The sequence below is a fragment of the Apteryx rowi genome, unplaced genomic scaffold (assembly GCF_003343035.1).
Source record: "Apteryx rowi isolate R43461 unplaced genomic scaffold, aptRow1 scaffold_438, whole genome shotgun sequence".
Lineage (NCBI taxonomy): Eukaryota > Metazoa > Chordata > Aves > Apterygiformes > Apterygidae > Apteryx > Apteryx rowi.
The window spans coordinates 671,698-693,547 of record NW_020450692.1 but is presented as its reverse complement, the minus strand read 5'-3'; the positions used below and the strand labels follow the sequence as shown (position 1 = coordinate 693,547).

The window sequence follows — 21,850 nt, the reverse complement described above, 5'->3', positions numbered from 1 at the left end:
TTGACAAACAGTCCCTTTAGTTTTAAAATCTGGCACTCTGAGCTAGGTGCTATCAGAACCTCCAGTGTTTGGTTTTCGGACACTCCTGTACAATTCTCGCTCAGACAAAATAGCTGTTACTGTTCTGAGCCAGACACCCTCTATTTGGATAACTACACACAAATAAGTTACCTTATGGAATGGTATTCAGATGTGCTTACTGCTGAATCCACAGAACAAATAAAAATGAAATTGCTCCTTCTTAGCCCTACTGCTTCAGATACATTTTTGAGAAAGCAAAAGAAGTTGCAAAGAGAACACCTACCCTGGCTCGGGCATCAACCAGGGCCCCATTTCTCAGGAGACAGCGAACTACTTCCACCTGCCCAGCACGGGCTGCCATGTGTAGTGCAGTCTCTCCGCGCTGCAGAAAAGCAAAAATGTTTCAGTGTCATAAACCTCCAGGAACAAATAAAGCTCAGATTTTATAAATTCCCCCCACTTCAACTTGTGGAGAAAGTTGCACTTCCACTAGCTGAGAATCTGGCTATTCATGCTTAGTAACAGTGAGTTCAGGAGAGTGTGTGCGTACATGTCAGTAGGCCTGGGCAGTGTATGGTTTGTAAACTCTGATCCCAGACAAGGKTAATCTCACTACAGAGGGTCAGAATGAAAATCCTGGCTTTGCTGCACTCATTACAATCAGTAACTCCAGTGGAAATGCAAGTTCACATTCAGTCTTACAATGTGAAAATGATGCCAAAATATGGCCCACCAGAGAATGTWCAAGCCCCAGTTATTCTCAAGAAAATTCTGCCTTATGGACTTCCCTGCTCACATACGTTCCTCAGCCTTATACGTAACAGCACATCAGCTTGTGCGCCACACAGGAGATAAAGAGTATATTGAGCCTGTCTCTCTCAAGGGATTGCGAAGCACATGAGCCTCAAGATGGAAGGGGATATTTTTCCAGATGGTCTCTTCCTGCCCACTGTGTGGAGCTGGCAGCTTTAAAAGGCCTTGCAACGGCTGTGCACAACTGAGCCAGCATATGAAATGTGTAAAATCTGTGCTCAGCAGCATGGCTGTGTCTGCAGGCTATGACATGAATCTTGGTTTAAACCTTTTCTAGCTCACAGAATTTGAAATTTAAGTCTGACTGGAGTGATCTGGAAACTTTGATTGGGATAATGAAGTACAGATGATACAATCAAAGAATTTATTTTTTGCATCGGCTTGCAAAAGAACACTGAAAGTGAGCATTCCTTGATGATGGAGTTCCTAGCTTGATTTTGCACTGTTCAACACATTCTTTGAGGACACTGTCCTCAAAGGACAGTCAAAGGACTAAAAAAGTCCCTGTGCAGCTCACCTGTATCTGATACATTAGGTACTGGAACAGTTCAACAATCAAGAGCTCTTTATTTATCTTTTATGTTATGACGACACAGCAGGACTGATCACTTCTGTGTGTGAAGAGTTCCATCTCTTTGCTCTAGAGCTGGACTATATTCTACTGCATGGCTCTTACCCCATGACTATCAAACTAAACTGTAAATACCAAAACAACACCATCATCTGGATCTTTTGCATCAGAATCAGAAATCAACTTCTTTTTGTCCTTCTTCTGTACAGATGTAGCAAAGGAAGCAACCTGAGTTTAGCCACTCTTATGAACTTTTGATTCAAGCAAACCCTCCTCCCAGGGAGTTTATTTATCTACACTCAGTTTAAAATTAACATTGTATTACCAGCTGTGACTAGTAAGTAGGCATCAGACAAAATCCCACAGCCCTAATTACAAATTTTAATACAGAATTTCATCTATATAAGTTTTATTACCTGAAGAATGAACTGTTTAAAATGTGAATAAGTTTTACAGTTTATACACTTCAACAATCAAATTTCTATATAGACTGCTCTGTACTTGAACTGGCAAAGCAATTTAGCCTTTGGAAACAGTAATTCAACAGGGCAATTCAGCTTCCCAAGTAAAAGCCAAGACACCTGTGTAGCATAAATTATAAGGTGTTAAACTTTGCACACAAATGTCCAGTAATACCACTACAATACTTTTTATTGCTTCCACAGAAATTTCTTGTTGGTTTCCATATCATCAATTAAGTTTATATATAAACATTGCTTCTATAAAAAAGTATATAAAAAAGCAGGAACAGATTTTGTCAAGACAAGCCTGCTCTAGTAACTCAAGCAAATAATTCATAGTTTTGTTGATAATTGTTACTGGGTTACATATAAGATTTTTCAAACTGAGAAAAACTGATAGGTCCAGTGTACCTCGATTACTCACTAATTTGTTTTGTTGTGAGAACTTATTTCTAACTTTGTTTACTGGTAAAAAACTCCTTTTCAAATTGAAGAGAGTCATAAGTTAAATATTTGTTTATATTAACAAATTTAAACAGCAATATGTCTCTGATATTCAACTCAGGAAACCATCATGTTCTTTTTATTACTATTATTCTTGGTAACTAGGCTATTGATATACAAACACTGATTTCTGTGGTAAGTCAGGTCCTGCATTTTGTGTTACCTCCCAAAGGTCACATTTTTTAGACTTAAATATGTTCTTTAGAAAGGCACCAATTCCTGGAATTTCCTATTAAAGGAACATCTTGAGTTTAACATTTTTATTTTTTGCTTAATTGYTAGGTTTTAAGCATTTTATACACCTTCACTAACACAAATGACACTATTTCATGGCAGCCAGTGAAGCTGTGCAAGCAAGCAGAAATTAGAACCATTTGGATTTAAATTTCATCATTCAAAACTGAAACACAATCTTCCGTGTGACATGGCTTATATTGAGTTTTCATGCATTTGGTGAGCTTTACCTGTTTTTAAGGGAAACTTTATCTACTCAAGCACTGCTGAAGAACACATGAAACCACAGATGGCTTCTAATGCCTATACAATAGCCATTTTCCCCTCTTCTACAGTTTGGGAAAGGTGCTAGGATAATTTGTCCTAAAATGTAATTAAGTATCATTAAAATGTGACCTTTGGCTGAACACAGAGGAGGTCGGACTCTTTTTGTATGAGCTATTGCACAGATGATTCTAGTCAAAGCCATACTCACAATGTTAGTGACATCGGGAGAGGCTCCGTTCTGCAGCAGAAGGAGGACTATGTTCAAGTGGCCCATAAATGCAGCCACATGTATTGGTGTGAGGCCCGACTGCGAAACAAAGCAAGAGCAGTTTTACTCCTCTGCATGGGGCATAGGGGTGGGGCTGCTTCGTTTAAATAATACATAAGTGAGTGAAAGTGAGGCATGACAAGAAAGAGAAAAAAGGAAGCAAAAAAGGAGAGAGAAGGAATGTTTCTTCATGATATGAAACATTTTTCTACCTCTGTTATAGCCTGGATTGAAGCCCCATATTTCACCAGGAGTTCCATGACTTTGATGCGATTTTTCTTGCAGGCAATGTGCAGTGGAGTAAAACCATTCTGTGCAAAAGACAGTCATGTTAGTTAAAAACATGCAGCTACACTTTTCACACAGCTCCATGCGCGCACACTGGAAGCAGAAGTGTTAGAGTATCAGAAGCAACTCTTCTTTAGAGGCACTATAGGTTATGAATTACAGACATCTCTTCCCAGCAGTGTGAGGCAGAACACAGCCATGCCACTGCTTTCTTCTCAGATACTGGAGAGAAATCAAACCTCCACCTCCAGACACCAAGTACAGGCATGCCTGTTCTGACTTTCAAGCGTGTGTGTGTGTACGCTTGTGTGAGTCCCATTGCATGCATGTATGTGTATCATCCATTTAAGACTTAAAAGTGGTTCTGAAGATTGCTTAACACAAGGAAAATACAAGAAATGATAGTGATAACTTTAAATTCATTTAGCATCTTTTGCCTAAAACATATAGAGCATATTCTATCCCTCTCTAGGAACCAAATATTTCCTCCAGATGCCGCCTTGTTTTCTTATTTGACTCCACAGAATATCTTGTAAGCTAAGCATCTATTTATTTATTCTTATATTTATGCATCAGTCTTTAGTATACTTTATGCATAAGTGTTTGCATATTTGTGTATTCTATGAGGTATCTTTAATTAATAATCACTACTTCAGCTATGGTTGCATTATACAAAGTGTTCAGTCTTGAAGTATTTGCATCCCCTCTTCCTTTATTCCTGCCCTGCTGAGTCACAAAGCATCGTAAGCAAGATAGCAGCACCCATCTGGATTAAAACTAAACAGGGCAGGAACAGGAATGAAAGGGTAGGGGGACAGGAACTTCTTAAATCAGGATTGCAACCTAACACTTTGCATTGTGAGACAATAGTTTTAATATCGTGCAAACKATCAGCAGAGATTCATTTCTTTGGAAATGCTCACTCAGTAAGACTGAGGCCTGTTCAACACAGCATGTCTTCATACTATATACTGTAATATATCTTCAACTTTCAGCTGTTTTTATGTACTATTATAGCTAATGCAAGTTAAGTATGTACCTAAAAAGCTAAGCAAACACATTATTTTCTAAGTGAGATGAACTGAAAGGCTCAATTTTCAGCTGTTAGTAAAAAGCTCAGCAAATCAAAATTCAGTACCTCTGTATGTGAACATTTTTGTGAAAAGCACAGCTAACATTTTGTTAAATAACTGCTGTATTTTCTAATGAAAAGGATCAATATTGCTAAACACTCAACCAGTAGTAAAATGAATTTATATCAGTGAAATCTTAGCTCATGGGAACAACCAGTAACTGCTATAGTGACAAATTATTCTGCAGTCAACCTCTGTTAAGAGAAATATTAATTAGTAGTTGATCTGAAGGTGCTTTACAGCATATACAAATTGCAAAAGCTGAGAACTCACGTAGTGCTTGTATCTTCAAATCATTTTATAGGCATTAATAATTATTTTTAAAAAGAGGTAGCTGAAAATGAATTATTTGTAAAATTATTCCATCACGGTACTTCTCTCCTGAATATTATTACTATTATCCCTCCCCTATTTCTTCAGAAGGATTCAAAACCATAAGGTATTCCACATCCTGCACAATGACTCTCAATATATTTCATAGGGAGTTTTACTGTTTCAGAAGTTTCCATATGTTCACTTAATTTTATTGCCTGAGTTCATTGCATTTTGCTCTGTCTATTCAAGTGAGGAGCAGTTTGTAGGGGGAGAGGAGAAGGCAGAAGAAACATATTAGTAACAGAAATCATGAGCACCACTGAATATATTAAATACTATAAACAAGCCAGAGGCAAGGAGCCACTGATGGGAGAGAGAATAAGACAGACAGAAAACAAAAAGAGCCTTGAGGTAGGAGAGCAGGGAGGCAGCAGCCTGAGATTGTTCTCCTTTTGTTTCAGGATAAATGTTTCTCAGGGAGGGAAAGAAAGAGGGAGGGGGAGGAACAGAAGGAATATTTCTGGTCAAGAAAGGAAAAAATAAAGATGTGGGGGCTAGCATACAAGTGTGTATGTGTGGGTAGCTGAGGAAAGTACAGTTAAAGGTGATCAAAAGACTGGCAAGAAAAACAAGACGTAAGGATGAAAACAGCACGAAAAAAGACCAACCAAGTGAAAATGGTATGGAAAAAGACTGACCAAGAAAAGCATAAGACAAGGATGCAAGAGGAGTTAGGGAATTTGAGGGTATAGAGAGGCTGAAAAAATGACATGGCAGAAGAGGACTGGGGCAGTAAAAAGCCAGTTCCAAGCAGGCAGTGAAGTAAGAACTCCTTGTGATAGGGAGACAGTTCACAAAAAGTTAAAGGTCAAATCAGAGGCAAGAAGCTGGGGAAGACGTAAGAGTGGCCTGCAGTGAAAGCTCTGTGCACCAAATACAGGAGGCAACAGCAGAGTTCTTGCCATACATAAGTATCTTAAGTGTCCACAGTCTCTCCCACACTGAGTGCAGTATGTTGTTATTTCAAGTTATATCCAGCTAACAGTTCATGGGCTTACTTCCTATCAGAGGAAACTGTAATAACATCTGGGTTTGGATAGATTAAAGGCTCTTGAAAGCTTTATATGTTCCCAAAGCCAAATGTGGTATTTTCTCAGTTTGGAGATAATGGTCAGATCAATGAGTGAAAGGATCAGACCTGTTTTCCTGTAAGCATCAGAACTGTTTTTTTAAAAAGAAAAAAAGTGGTACATAACATACAGGAATGTCATAATTTGATAAAGCAAAAATACTGCTTTTTCTTTAATTATTATCTCCATGACAATTAGCTTACTGATTCAGTTGAAATCTTTGAAAAATGAGTTGTGTATCATATCACACTATAAAAAAACAAACTATTACTAACACCAGTGCGTAAGTTAAAATCAGAACCATTTCTAGCTGATGCTAAGAACTGTGTAGAGCTTCCAAACCTGACACTACAAACACAAACCCCTAATGATATGGGGGTACAATACTGGTAGTCTGTAGGCTTGACAACCCCTATTCAGGGTTGATGGCACTCGTTGACAAAATTTTCACTTATCTTTACTAGTAAGTGCTACTCCTCTCCCCTTGATAGTTTTGTTACATTACACAGGTGGGACAGGTTTACCAGGGCACGAGCATTGGGATTTGCTCTCTTGTCCAGGAGGAGTTTGGTGACACGATAGTGGCCGCAGTGTGCAGCCACGTGGAGGGCGGTCAGGTAATCCAGCGTGACGTCATCAACGGGAGCTTTGTGCTGCAGTAGATGTTTGACACATTCCACATGGTCACCCTGGGCCGCCATGTGAAGTGGAGAGAGCCCATTCTGTGACAAAAAAAACAGAACAGTAATTTCTAGTACCTCTTGCTTAGATAGTGATACATATTAAAAGAATCCCATTGTGAGTTTGTGGAGTACTCCCGTCACTGAAACAGGGCTGCATCTCAGCTACAGACTAGAAGACAAACTGAAAAAGACTATTATAGTCACCCTGCCCCTTTCAGCAAATGCAGGGGAATTTAGAGAAACAACATATATTTAATTAAAATCAGAACTGATTCAAAGCAAAAAAATCTAATGGTCGTCTCATGATTTAATATTTAATAAAACATATTCTGACCTTAAAAGACAGTTCTGGGGATGCTCACCATAATGCTATGACATATGTTGCATGCTAATTGAAGAAGAACATCTACCCATCACCGTATTTATCAAGGAACATATTTTTTCTTTCAGTGCTCAATAAAAAACAAATTATATTAGCAAAACCTGACCCTCTAACTTATGGGAAATGATACTTTCAAATACCAGCATGGTTAGATCTTCTGTTAAAACCACAAAACTTGAAGGGCAGCAAAAGAGAAAGTTTTAAAGTATTGTCTGGTTTTAATAGATCTTTTTGTAACTGTTGAAGTCTGTGGATGGTAGGGATTCCCCCCCCCCCCCTCGAAAAAATTAGTTTTATTACTTACATATTTGTCTGCCTCCAGTTTGGAACCACCTGTTTCAGTGGGAAGTTTTTTTTAAATCTATTTCCATTTTATATGCAATCAGATACTTAAAAAGCATTAGGTATTTAAAGATAGACTTGAACTGGTAACTGACTTGGTCTGATCAAACTCASTGGTTATTTGTCATCTGGAAGGAGGGATTATTCACTGGACAGTTCTGCTCTGCTCAAACCTCAACACAGTGGGGATGTCCAGACGTATTTAAATTCTGTTTGTTGCTCTTGGTCTTCTAGGGGACCTCAGGCATACAATTTCAATACTCTACATCACTGTGGCCCAGCTAATGATACTGGTTGCCTTTGTCAAGCACTCTGAAACCTACTAACATGAAGTGCTGCACATTAGGGCTTGGTATTATATGACAAAAATCTTTCTCTCACTGGTTTGACTTAAGGGACAGTATTTCTAGTAAACGCATTCATCTTAAATGCATGCTTTTCAAAAATTAATGGGAACACTGAAATCATTTTCAAAGTGCAAAACAGTCCATTAAAATAATTAGGAAAAGCTGTAACTCACAGGATCTAGTTAGCTTATATGAAGGATCAGAAAATATATACAGGGAATCTCGCAGGAGTACCTGACCCAACTTTCCAATCTTTGTTTCCTGTGGTTTTAGGAAGCCACAGAAGTTAAGCACTTGCAACAGCACTATATATCATGTGTTTAGTCTTATATTATAGAGGTGGGGATGAGATGTATACTAATTCACATATTGGGAAAGGATAGTCCCTTATTATATAAGAAAACCTTATTTTTGGATCGTTCTACCCATTAATATATTTCCTTTGGGAGAACAGAAATGTTCCTGTCTTCTTCCTTGTCCTTTCAGTGACATTAAAAATTATTTGGAAAGTTGCATAGAGCTGTTAACATATTCTTCTAATAATGCACACACCTTGGTCCTCGCAAGCAGTGGGGCACCTCGTTCCAGAAGCAGCTCCACAACTTGGTCATGTCCACTTCTTGCAGCACAGTGGAGTGGGGTGAGTCCATCCTTAAAGCAAAAAAAGGGAAAGTAAATGAGCACAACCCCCAACTGTCCACCCTGGCACTTTGTGAAACACATTTCCAGGAATCCAGCCCACAAATGTATGAAAAAGCTCCCTTTTTTTGACTCCTAACTGAAGCTGGCTCAACAGCATGAAGTTTCCCCCCATCCTTCCTTGCACTAGTGAAGGACACTCTAACAGTTACAGCTTCAGAGAGGAAGCCCACTGTGTGTAGAAATCTACTATCACAGACAATGTGTGCATGCATTGCCTCCTCCCCTCCTTCTCAGCATGGCTTTGAGATTGCCTCTCCCTCGGTAATGTGCGCTGGGCCAAGGATGCTTGTTAATCAACCCTGGTCCTTTGGATTGCTTTTGATGCAGGGATGAAACAGGAAAAGTTCATGCTAGAAAATTTATTCCAGAATATATTGTTTTTTTAAACAGGCAGCAGGAGAAAGAAGATTTTAAAGCAGAGAGAAAAAGAGGAAGAGAAAAAAACCATAAGAATAATACCTTTTGTTTCTGAGATTGAATGGCAAACAAAGAGCTAACAATTCTTTGCTAAAAATGTTGTGAGAGCATCAACTCTGCAATATGTTCTCTGCTGCAGAAGAACATCCTGTTCCAAAACACTTGCTTAGGCTACTCAGTCACTGAACACAGCAGTGGCAGCAAAAGACGTGTCAATGAAACATTTAGACAGGAGAGTGCATTCTAGGTAATGCTGCTACAGTTTGGCCTTTATATTGAGAAAAAAACCAGGAAATCTGAGGCAAGAAAAATGGTTGGAAAAGAGTATTAGTGTTGAATGACAGAAAAAAGAAAATTCATATGATATAGCAACCCAAGCTTTCTTCTTATTAGACCTTGATACTGTTCTAGCATGCACTAAGAAAAGTGATCAATATTCATTCAACAGAGGTTTATAAAGCTGATATGTTAATGGTTTTTAATCACAGAAAAAGCCCTGCTCCCTTTCAGACAACCTGCTTGCCTTAGATGGAGGTAGATGCTGTTATTTCTATGGTGTTTCTAAGGAATCCAGTAACAGCACGATTATAAGATGCATATGCTCGTCTGAGATAAATTCATTACTTACAGATTACAAAAGTGGTGAAAATGTAATAATATGGCCTTAAGTATGAGTTAGTGATCCTCCTCCATACAAAGATACACTGATCGCCTTGCTAGAATTTGTGGAACATCTAGTTTGCTATATTTTTACTTCTACTGCTAGAACTTCTGAATTAGAAGTAGCCCTAGATTGCACTACAATTGCACCATTTTGACTATGTAAACATAGCCCTTTAATACTCTCCCAATGGTAGGTCCAAGTACTAGATCCTCCTTCACCCTCAGTTAGAAGCACAGAGCAGGAAACACCTTTTTTGAGTTAGTAGTGCACAGAGCTCCACTTCAGTGAGGAACTGAAATCTGTAGGGAGGAATTTTTCTCCCTTACATACCTACTGTTTCCAGGCATTTTTCAGAAACATGTAAAGGGTTTTAGGTGTGCCTTGACTCTCACTGTCTYGGTTGCTATTCCTGCGTCACTAAACCCTGTGGGAGCTTTGCAGGGAAATTCCACAGATGCAAGATCACTCCCTCAAACAAAACCTGGGAGATCGGGTCATCATAAAGAAATCCAGTATAACTGGCTTACCTGTTTTTATATGCTCTGAAACTTCAGAGCACCTTATATCAATTCTCTCATGGCACAACTGAGTATATTTTCATCTCACTACCAGAGGGGTTCATACACCTAACTCCAATTAGCATTACTAAAATGAGAATATACCCCAAACATATATCCAGGAAAGGTATTTTTCTGGTATTTCTCTCCAGTTTCCAGCCTTTGTGCTCTACATTTTAATCAAGGTGGGTGGTTCACCTTCCTTATATGCATAGTGAGTTTTATGTTATTCTGTTTAATAAAATGGCAAAAGAAAGGTAGAATTGTGTGAAGCTTTGAAAAGAAACAGGACAAATCCCCAGAGGGAGAAAAAAGGAGAACAATACAAGCCAAGAGACGCCCCAACTCCACGAGAAAAGAAAGTTTAGTTAAATGAAAAACAAGAACTGAATCTTTAAAAAGCATGATTTTCTTATCTATAACTCCCTGTAAAAATAGAGATAAAAATTTGTCATCTATCCTATCTTGTCCTAGTGTTTATACAACCATCATCATTTACTGTCCATGCACTTTCTAGTAGGTGAATTAAGCAATGTGCTCTGCAGCCTCTTCCCATATAATTTTTTTTCTCTTCAATCTTTTTGTCCTGGGGAAAACAGCACGTATATTTTGAAATTATTGTATATTTAATGCTTTAGATTGTATTTTTGCTTATGTTTTATTCAAAGGTGAGGGAAATCAAAAAGGGAGAGTTGTTCTAGTAGAAGAATTAGCATATAATGCAATGAGGACAAACTGACATTAACCGAGATTGAGACACACACTGGTGTACCACATTAATACGCTTTTGCTCCATTATCTGTTTTCAATGAACCTGATGCTTTGAAATCTACTGCAGGAGKTGGCCTACATACCATTTTAATCGTTCCATTGCTAACTGGTACACCATGTAATTTGGAGAACACATGCGGACCAAAATACCAAACGTCATTTGACAGGACATGCGACACTGGGTCGAAGAGACGCACACCCAGTGTACAGATAACGGACACTCCGGGAGCACAAAGGCTGCCATTCTAGAAGACGAGAAGTTCAACATATCTACATCTTTGAAAATCCCATGTTTATCTCATCCAAAATAATACAGAATGGCAAGTTAAACGTTTTCATCTTCCAAGTAACTGAATAACATCCTGTATCCTCTAATCTGTTGTTCCTGTATGTGGTACTCTTCTAGCACACTGTTTGTAACTTAACCAACAGGTACCTCACTGTTAGAAAATACACTACAAGTCACCATGTATGGAAGCCATGAAATTTCATCACTTCTACTTTCCTCATAAATGGCTGTCAAAACAGAACATCAACTTTTGCCTTTTTTCTTGAAGATCACTGATCATTTCTTAACCTGTAAAATTAATTTCAAATTCCTTGCATGGCTCCTGCCTACAGGGCTCAGGAAGATAAATTATTAGGTCATTTCATAGTTAYTAAAATGCTCTGCTTCTGTTTACCAGAGAGACTGAAATAACAAAAAGCTGTGGGAATGGGAATGGGAAATTATGTGGGTAGTGTCTGAATGAAAGGGAAGTTACACACATTTGGTGCTCATCGAAATTAAGACTAACGATAGCATGTGAAAATCAAAAGCGAAATTATCAAAGAATTCTTCTAAACTGCACCTGCAAATTCTTATTTGTATAAGGGTGAAATCAAATTTGCATAATGTGTACATGTCAGGCACAAACATGCAAAGTTGTACAAATTTCCTTGAAAAATAAAGGTCTTATCATTTGTTCACTTTTGCATTACTATTAAACCTCATTTCCTTAAAAATGAATAAGGCAACTCTACCTCTTGTTCTAAGCTTTAAGAATCTTGGCATAATTAAACACACTCTAAAGTATTCCTCCAAGTATGCCACTCAAAGTACAAATAAAAAAAAATACAGCAAAAATATCCCCTGGGTTTGCTTGAGTAATAAGATATTAACTTAAAGAATTCTAAATGATACTCTAATAATCTATACAGCTTGCTGATGTAGATAATCTGCGCAACATTCCCTCTCCCTTCCTTGTAAACATTATGTAAACCCACTAACATTTTTTTTATATCCAATATCTGCTTTGTGATTAGGTATTTATAATCTAACATAGCTTTAGGAATAGCAAAAGCTGCCAACGAATTATTAGTGCTCTGCCCATTTGTTAAGACCAGGAGAAAATGTCACAGCAGGATTACTGCAGAAAAAAATGCCACTGTAAATGTAGAATGGTGTCAGCACAGCGTTAGGGTCCCGTTACAATGGCTTTATGATAGGAAACTCATTACAATGTTGTAACAGCAGAGAGCTGTGCCTGTTCTGTCAGGATGCACATTTACAAAAGACGACACTATCATGAATAAATCCCCGTAGGTTCCCAGGGCATCTGAAGCTCATTCACAAAAAAAGCAAATCCAAGTTCCAGCCCCTGCAGGTCCTTTCCTTTTCTTTTCCCATTGGTATTGCACATCTCTGTGACTGACCTTCCCCTTCTTTCAGCTCCAGCTGGGCTTCCTTTCTCTTCTGTGGCCCTTCTCCAACCCAAATGTTACACCAGACTTTCTCCCCAGCATTATCGCTTCTGATCCCCACTCCAGCTCCAGCTGCCAAGCTCTAGGCACACAACATGTTTACTTCCCAACACAGTCAGCTTTCCATTCCAAAACTGGATTTGCCGTTTCATCCCAGGCTTTTTTCAACCATAAATATTCTGGACAAGAGCCTGCAAGAGGACTCTAAAAAAGTCCCAGAGCAAGAAAAATTGTATTTCAATGGTGGCAAGCTTCAGTAGAAGGAATGCAAATACATGACAATTCAGCCTCTGAGACAGGTGAATGTGTTACTCCCCACCTTCCTAGCAGGCTTGCATAGTCACAAAAAATGGAAGCGCTAGTAAGGCATCAAAGGGCTGTGAATAACATGGTGTTTTAAAGGCAAAAAAGCAAAATCAAAAACTAAATAAGTCTCACATTCTTATTTCTTTTTTCTTATACATTCTATGCATAAATACAGAGATGCTATTCAATAGAGATTATAAAAATAGAGATATTATACAAATTGCACTCACAAAGAACACTGCTAAAACGCTTTAATAAAGTCAGTAACGTTTCAATATGATGAAGGTATCATTTGAATATCCTTCCTGCTACTATTCATTTATATCAGAAAAAAATATTTTTAATATAAATATACTTTTGACTATGCTGAAATTGTTTTGCTTTTAAATGCTAAAACAATTTTCCCTGTAATAATCTTTACTATGTTTTGGGAAGGCTGCAAATGCTTTCCTTCCATCAAAGTGAGAATTGACAATTGCCATTTTACTCTTCATTGCATGACATAGATTTAAGCATAAATTGAAGTTTCCATCACCTTTCAGAAAACAAATTTCTGGACACAGGTCCCAAGCCACAGTCTGCAATTGCTTCTGAAACTCAGTTCCACTGCTCTATCATAKTAAGTTTTAGAGGTCAGAAGGTTGGCTGTTATCTTGCTTTTTAAGATTTTAAACAGCTATATGTCATTGACATTCTTGTTCAGGTAAGCTTTTAGAGATTACAGGCTTCACTAACATTTTAAATACGAAATTCTGTCTGTTTTCATTTAGCAAACAAACCTCCGGATGAGGCTTGTATGTAAATACAACTAATGCTAATGTAAATATAACAAACAGTATGAATAAAATTATCCTGTTGATACAATTTGGAATGGAGTTTACAATTTTGCTTTAGATACAATATAAAAGAGAAGTGAAATTCCACATTTTAAGAACTTACTTAGTAGTTAGTTTAAAAAATGGTAAAATTTACCAGAAATATTTAAGTAAGATACTATTCAAGTATTTACTATTTACCAGAAATATTTAAGTAAAATACTATATTTAAAAATATATATAAATGTGGCAAGCAAATTTACTTGCAATTCTACATCTTTATGGTCTAGCAAGAAATGCCATAAAAATCTCAGTGTACACTTTATGAAATGTACACAAAACAAAGATATTTAATTCCTGCAGCAAGCAGAATTTGCTCTGACATGCAACATTAACTATGCAATGGTAGGACACATTCTTAATTTACTCACTTTGAAGAATGTACTTTTTATTTAACTTTTTTTAGACAATACAGGGACCCCAACAGATCATTCCAATGGAACATTTTCAAACATAAAGAGATTTCACAGGTTAACTTTTCAAAATTAAAGTACTGAGGCTCTTTTAAAATCTGTTAAAATCAGCTTACTCAATTTATGCATCATCAGATGTCATGTAATAAAGTTAAAAATAAAATGAATGAAAGTAATGAATACTTCCTTAACCAAAGAGCTTGTTTTGATATGGTATGGAAACCAAGTATAAAAGCCCAGGCTACCAGACATGAAATATCCCAGTACATTTAATTTCACTGTGCTTCAGTGGCTCTGACCTCCTGCAAGAATGTAAATGCTCCTTAGGAGAAATGACAAGGCACGTATGGAAAGGCAAGCATGTTAGTACCAAGCAGGGGGAGGCAGAAGTCTTTCCTTTGAAGTACAAAACACACGTATGCATGGCATGCAACACACAACCTACCTCTTCAATACCCTACATACTCACGGCCATAGCAAAGCACAAGGCATGCGGACAAAGCAAGGGGAAAAGAAAAAGACACCGAGACTATATAAAAAGCTGGCATGAAGACATTATCACGCCACAGAGACATTGACAACAGAACCAAAGCTTTGGAATCTCCCACACTGTAAAGTACGTGCAGCAACTGCAGCCGCGCAACTTTGAGCAGAGAGCATGTAGAGGATGAAAGCAAGTAGAAGCTGCTGAGCCTGTGCAAACTGGAATATATGTGCTTTAGGATACATTAATGGGTTTCACTGGTGTCTTTGTGCTGACACTGTCTGAGCTACTCTACCAGCTGACGAAGGGCAGTAAGCCACAGCAGTGGGCATTCCTCTAAAATGAGAGCCTTCCATGGACACTGGACAGAGCCCTGCTCGTTCAGTGTCATTCACAACTACATCCCAGTCTTCCTCACTGAGAGGGGATGGGAATACACCTTGACTTCATAAAAATCAAGTCGTCCTTGACAATCATCTGGGCCAACTTTTCCAAAACAAATATCTAAATATTGAGCAGGTGAATAGGTGAATTCAATACTGTCATTCCAGAAGCCAAACAGACCATTTCCATATGACTACTGTGCTTATGAGTATCTGGAATATCTTGACTGCAGTATATTATATTTCCTGCCTCTTTACCATTAGATTTTAGGCACACATTGTGGAGAATCTGGTCAGGAGTGATTAACCACATGCCTTCATAAGGGGCAGCATTTTCCATCACAAGTGTTTTAAAAAACAAAACAAAACAAAAAAAGTGAGACATTATTCCATACATAATCAGAAATCAAAATTCTAATCGCAATTTGTCTTCAYAGATTATGAAGCAATAAATGGTTGATTAAATTAATAGCAAAGTAATAGAGGAGGCAGAATCAACCACAAGGGCTGTTGAATGCAATGTCTCCTACCTTTCTACCTTATTAAACAAAAGCCTTACACGTCACTTTAGTGTCAAACTCCTACATCCAGCTCTGTGTTCTGAAACACCCTCTATTACTTGGAGATGTAAGTTTGCAGATCAGTGCCTAAAAACAGCAGCTTTCAAGAACAAGTCCTGTACAGTGCCATTTGCATAAATGACCACATTTTACTAGGTGATTCCAAAATCTGATAAAAAAAAAATAACCCTACTCATATAAATTGATGCATCTTTTTTGTCCTGAATGACTGCAAAATGACCCATGAATAAAGTCTGAAGTATTGCTGTGGCATTTCAATAACACAACTGGGAGGAAGAAGCCACCAAGAGTCACCTAATTCTCTGTGGTTACAGAGAAAGAGGTGGTTTGCTGGTGGCAGTGTAGGTTACTTGTTCCTAGTGTTGACTCTTCAGTATAAAGTGGTTGCCAGCCCACTGAGGCAGTTTTCCTTCTCAATAGGCTACTTATGACTGGCATAAATATATAAGAGTCAGGGGACTGAAAGGCTTAGCTGAGCACAGACCTTCCACTTCCCATTGCTGTGCAACACAGCGATTGGAGTGATTAACAGGCTTAACTGTTTCCTCACCAAGATCTGAGTTTTGCTGTATTTCCTCTATGATGCAGGTAGATTATACAGGAAACTGAAAGAAATAGTTTCTCTGCCTCCTACTATCAATACCAGCCATTCTTTAGTCTGATAGCACAGAAAACAGTCTACATAAAACAAATAACTATCTGAAAAACAAAAGTAGGATTCCAAATACATAAAATCAGTACAAAAGTATTGCTTTATAAATTATTTTTGGAGTTACCACTGAAAATTTGGTCCAAGTTTCAGAACAAGTTCACTTGTGAGAAGGCAACGTTAACATTTTTGGAGCTGCATTCAGCTAACCTTTTATAGCAACTGCATCTAATATCTCACTTTAAGAACAGAAAACAAGAAAGAAACAATTACTTAAGTAAAATTCCTAGCTATGAATCTTGGTGTTCCCGGTCTCTGGCTAAAAAAAGAAAAACAAGCAAGCAAAAAACCCCAATCCATTCCCAAGAAGGGACATCATCATATTCAGGGAATAGAAACACTCACCCTGGTTTTGGCATCGATCTGCCCTCCGCGATCCAACAAGAGCTTCACCATGTTTGTGTTTCCCCTTTTGGAAGCCACATGCAGTGGGGTGATTCCATTCTACACCATGAAAAGAACAAACAATGAGCGTGATGGATTTGAAGGTGTATGATGGTGGCGACTTTGTGTTTGGATCACAAAAATGAGACCATCACTACATTATAGAGAATAAACAAAAACATACTTGAGCATCAGAGCTAGGCACACACCATTTAAACTAGAGTTAGTAATTTCTTTTTAAGCAAGAATCTTTTTTCTTTTAATAACTAAGAAGCACATTTGCCAAAGCAGCAAACATCACAGTCCCGGAGTCAGACAAATAAACAGACATGTATCAGAGTCCCAGGAAGTCAATATTCACACCACACAGATGCATTTAAATCACTGCAACATACACAGAACACACAAACGCATGACTCCTGCACAAAGGAATCTCATTAGTGTAATGCAAATAGTGCAAAGGCCTAGGTCCTCTTTAGCCTGAAGGTCCTTGCAAATGCCTTGGGTGAGGGAAAGAAGCAGTATTAGCAACTATTCCAGATCAGCAAAAGGAGGAAATCAGTCTGAAAGGCAGAATGCTACAGTAATTTGAAGTGTGTCTGGCAATGCAAAACTATATGGAAAAGTAATGATCCAGTAGCTATGATGATATACAGATTACCAGAGGCTTGCAGAACATTAGGTGACATGCTTCAAACTATGTAACATACAACAGCAATAGACTATGTTATGTAGTTCTACAGTTGTTTACCATAAAAAGAGTAGTTATGATTAATTTGTCCTTACATTGTTGTATTTATATAATGGCAGTGTACCTTATTTTACTTTTTCAAAATATGTTTATATGCGAAAATATCAAAGTAGTATAGTAAATGCTGAACCCTTAACAGGCAGGAAAAAGCCAATACTTATTACATAGACTTCTAGAATATGTCTAACTGTGACAGGGAAGCTAAAATGCACTGACACGTGATGAGAATATTGGCGCTCTGGAACTATTCAAAGGAGCCTGCTCCTTTCAGCTGGGAATAATGGTTGCCACTAAACTCCAAAGGACTCTGCTGCATTGCATGGAGGCAACCTTTAGGAATTAACACACACACAAAGAAAAAAACTTTGGACATAACAGAATTTCAACACTACTTTGTTTCTCACTTAGTCTTGACTTGGAATTAAACAAAGATACGCTCCCACTTTCATAGGCCATCCCAACTAAAAAGACAAAAGGATTCCTCCGTACCCTGGCTGTGAAATCAACTGCAGCTCCTCGGTTTAGCAGAAGTGTTGCCACATTGACATTTCCATAGTGTGCAGCTATGTGCAAAGGTGTAAAGCCACTCTACAAAAGGAAACAGCTCGTATTATACAAAACAACCTACACAATACACTCTACTTAACTAGAACCTGATTTCAGAAGTTTCTGGCAAACAAATATATTATACTGATTTTATCCAGTTCGCTTATAATATAGCACAGTCTTTCATGCAGACAGAGGGTGCAGTTTTCTTACTAAAGATTATCAAAAGTGTTTCTTTCTCTCATTCTGTGATTCAGCATTCCAGCAAATAATAAGTGACTTGCTTTCATCTTAGAAAATAGTAATACATTAGCCATTCTTAGAGAAAATAAAGGAAGTTTCTTTATTACAGTTCAGAAGCAACATCAGACTTTTGGGTGCATCTGTTTATTACTTTTGTCTAACAGATTACAAAAGTTATTAGTCTCTTATTTTACTAATCTTCTCTTAGAATTATAAAATTTGACAACTTTACATAGTAGACAGCATAGTGCAAGAACTATAATAATTTATGTTTATATACAACTTGGATCTCAAAGGATCTGAAAAAAACTTTGCCATCTACACATCAGGAAAAAAACAATTTAATTATTGCCACTTGAACACTTGAAGGTGAAACCTGCTTTGGCACAAGAYGCTTGACAGCAACATAAAAAAGATTAACTTTTCAGAAACTAGGACAGAGAGCCAGCTTTTAGTCTTGTAAGTAACTCAGGTAGAAAGGACCTTGTTTTGGAGGTTTTCCTGAAGAGCTTTACACTGATTTAATCAAATCTAACAATCTTAGTTATGGGAAAGACAAATACTTCTGGTACATACCACATTGTGAGCTAGGTTTCATTTCTGTCAGTGTATGGATCAGCATTTTAAACTGCTCATGGAATAAAGAAATGTAGGCAGATGTTGCACTCTGAAAGCAACTTTATTCCCAAAAGATACAGCAATCAGCCCATTATTTTAACCTAATTCCATTTACTTCCATGTCAGCCCACAGATGATCCAGGTCAAAGTAGAATGAAACATTCATTAAATTCATGGCCTTGCTGCTGTGGTAAATTACCAGGAAAATGTCTAGCGAGGTTATAGATGCATAAATACTATAGTGTGGTAAACTAGAGAGTGAATTTCTGTTGCATTAACAACTAACTTTTCACAGACACGTATTTACCTTGTGACAAAGGCAAGGTACTTAGAGGTAATTTAATGCTGCGTGAAGGAGAGGTAAACTGCTTCACATCTACAGCAAGCCAAGAACATGTATGCAGGCAGATGCCAGAGAGAAGCTGCCGCSCTTTCACGTCACCTCACCGGCTGCCTCCCGGCAGCTTGCTCCTGTGTTCACACATCAAGCCTGAGCACGTTCACGCGTGCCACTGTGGGCAAAAGCCATGCCTTCCTCTAACAGGCAAACTCTATTGTTATTTAAAAACAGGCACTCAAATATACAACGTAATGACTGCATTCCTGGAAATAATTCTTTTTTCAAAAGAAAAAGGTAAATTCTGATTATATGCTATCCCTTAAGGACTATTGAAAACTTCACTGAAAAGACTGTAGTAAGAACAGTAAAAATAAACAGATGCTCTGAACAAGTTTTCACCTTGACAGATTCAATTATATTTTTTACTGTAATACAAGGAAAATGAATTTTACCATGATTCTGGCTAAGCCAGACGCCTTAATGTAGTTATGCAAAGTGAGTGCATTTTCATAATTAATTTAACTGTATCAGAAAAATACCTCTATTCCCTTAACTCCATTACTTGCTTTAGACTTCTTTAAACTGAATGTCAATTCTTGAAGTTTACTTCAATAGTGATGCTCACAAATAAAAAGAAATTATAAACCAAGGGATGAATAAAAATATGTTTGCTGAGTCACAAATTGCTATGTATTAAAAAAGAGTCATAACTTTACTTTTAGTGCTAAATAATAAAGAAAAATTGCCAGAGAGAAGAGAAAATAACTATAAATAACAGAAAGAGTAATTAAAAATTTTTGATCTCGGTACCTCAGTCGTCCTATTCACCATCATCTGATGCAGCATGTTTTGGGAAAAAGAGGAAAGATATTACAGACTGGCCATAAAATGAGGAACTAAGTTGCTTGTTGAAATGAGTTATGCTGTTATTATGGGAAAAGCCATTCAAGCATGCAGTAACATTAAATATAAGCTACATTCCCATGGGCAATAAACCAGTATCCTATTTAATAGGGAAGCAGTGATTCTGCTTCCATTTTTGTTTCTTCTGGTTCATAAATAATGAGAGAAAGCTGGTTACCAAAGAAATGGGAGGTATAAACAAAACAAAGAAATGTAGAGTTTTAAACTATTAGGTAGCTAAACACTGCAAAAGTCGATATATTATTGGTGATACTGGTCTGGCAACTTATCTCTCCCCACAGAAGAAATTCCCTTTAACTGTTACTTTAAGATGAAGGAAGTAAAGTTTGCTGCCCATAGGCACTCAGCCACATGACTACCCTGTTACCTTGAAGACAGCATCATGTTACCTTGGACTGCACATCGGCATTATGGTCATTCTGAAGCAAGAGCGCTGCTGATTTGGTATCATCTTTTCTAGCGGCAATATGCAGAGCTGGTAATCTCACTTTGCCCTTGGTGTCATTTTCCAGGAGGATGGCCACCGCCTGATTGTGTCCTTGCTGCAGTGCAACAGCTAACGGAGTGAAGCCATCCTGGTAGAGAGAAAAGCAAAACGTACTCAGTAAGCTGAATAATATATAGCTTCGCCGAGTACCACAGCACTGCTCACGCAGAGAAATTTGATAAGCACGTTACCAGCTGTTTTCTACCTCTGCACCACAGTCTCCAATGAAACGACATCAGAGGCACAGCATTTTATCCTCCCAGATACAACTTCAAACATTTCAGAAGCATGCTTTTTGCCTTCAAAGTTATCTCCTTTATGTCAAGTACAGGCAATGGATTGTTCTAGAGTATCTCTATCAATTACTTCTCATCTTAAAACAGACCACAAAGCATATTTTAAGCAACATTTTGGCAAGGACTGGTGAGCATTGAATAGGGTAATTCTGAAAAATGTAGAGGGTTCCTGTTAGTGAATATCTTACATCTCTGGGAGAAGAAAGCATATCGTCAGATACATTTACTGCTGTTTCCCATTCTAAGTTAGACATGAACTATGACTCAAGAAAGGCAGATGATGTTTATTAATTTATTCTAATTCTAAGCAGCAAAACATTACAATATTTGCACCTTCTGGAAAAACAAATCAGAAAAATCTATTTTTCATTCATATCTTTAGCTTTGTTTTTAACTTATTTTCAAAAATTCTTGCTCCTCCACATGTGCCCTGGATTGCCAATGCAAAAACGTGTCGCATGATCACAACTTGCTATCTCATCTGAAGTACTACCTACTCACATATCTGTTAATCTGACTACAAACTAAATCTATCTCAAGCACTGTGTATAGGTGCTGCAACTACATCTTAGATTGGAGGGCAGATAAAGCATGAAGACCAGAGTTCTTGAGTCTGTGACCAGGAGGCATGGTGAATAATAACAAAATGAAAAGGGAAGGGAATAAAACAAGGCATTCTGCATCGAGGTCAGAAGGAACAACTAGAGAGATGACTATAGCCAGAAAGTGAGCAGACCGACTTGGACACAGTGTAAAGACACAGGAAAGATAAGAAACTGATTGAGAATAGGAAAATGGAAAGATGATAAAATAACAAAAGACAAGTTAGGAAGGAATGAGAGACAACATATGTTGAGACAAACATTTGAGGAATTGCCCAGTCTTGCCAAAGGGATC

At 37.8% G+C, this 21,850-nt stretch overlaps 1 protein-coding gene across 1 annotated transcript in view; it reads right to left on the bottom strand.

Annotated features, from left to right (window-relative positions):
* Positions 1–21,850, bottom strand: part of ANK2 (ankyrin 2) — a gene marked incomplete at its 3' end in the record, with an annotated part of 166,806 nt that overhangs the window by 94,729 nt on the left and 50,227 nt on the right. Inside the window, exons 6-14 of the mRNA XM_026076727.1 lie at positions 20,560–20,745; positions 20,057–20,080; positions 17,989–18,087; positions 16,710–16,808; positions 8,312–8,410; positions 6,530–6,727; positions 3,352–3,450; positions 3,080–3,178; positions 305–403 (exon numbers count right to left, since the gene is read on the bottom strand). Coding sequence (XP_025932512.1) covers positions 305–403; positions 3,080–3,178; positions 3,352–3,450; positions 6,530–6,727; positions 8,312–8,410; positions 16,710–16,808; positions 17,989–18,087; positions 20,057–20,080; positions 20,560–20,745 — 1,002 coding nt within the window. The remainder of the gene's footprint in view (positions 1–304; positions 404–3,079; positions 3,179–3,351; positions 3,451–6,529; positions 6,728–8,311; positions 8,411–16,709; positions 16,809–17,988; positions 18,088–20,056; positions 20,081–20,559; positions 20,746–21,850) is intronic.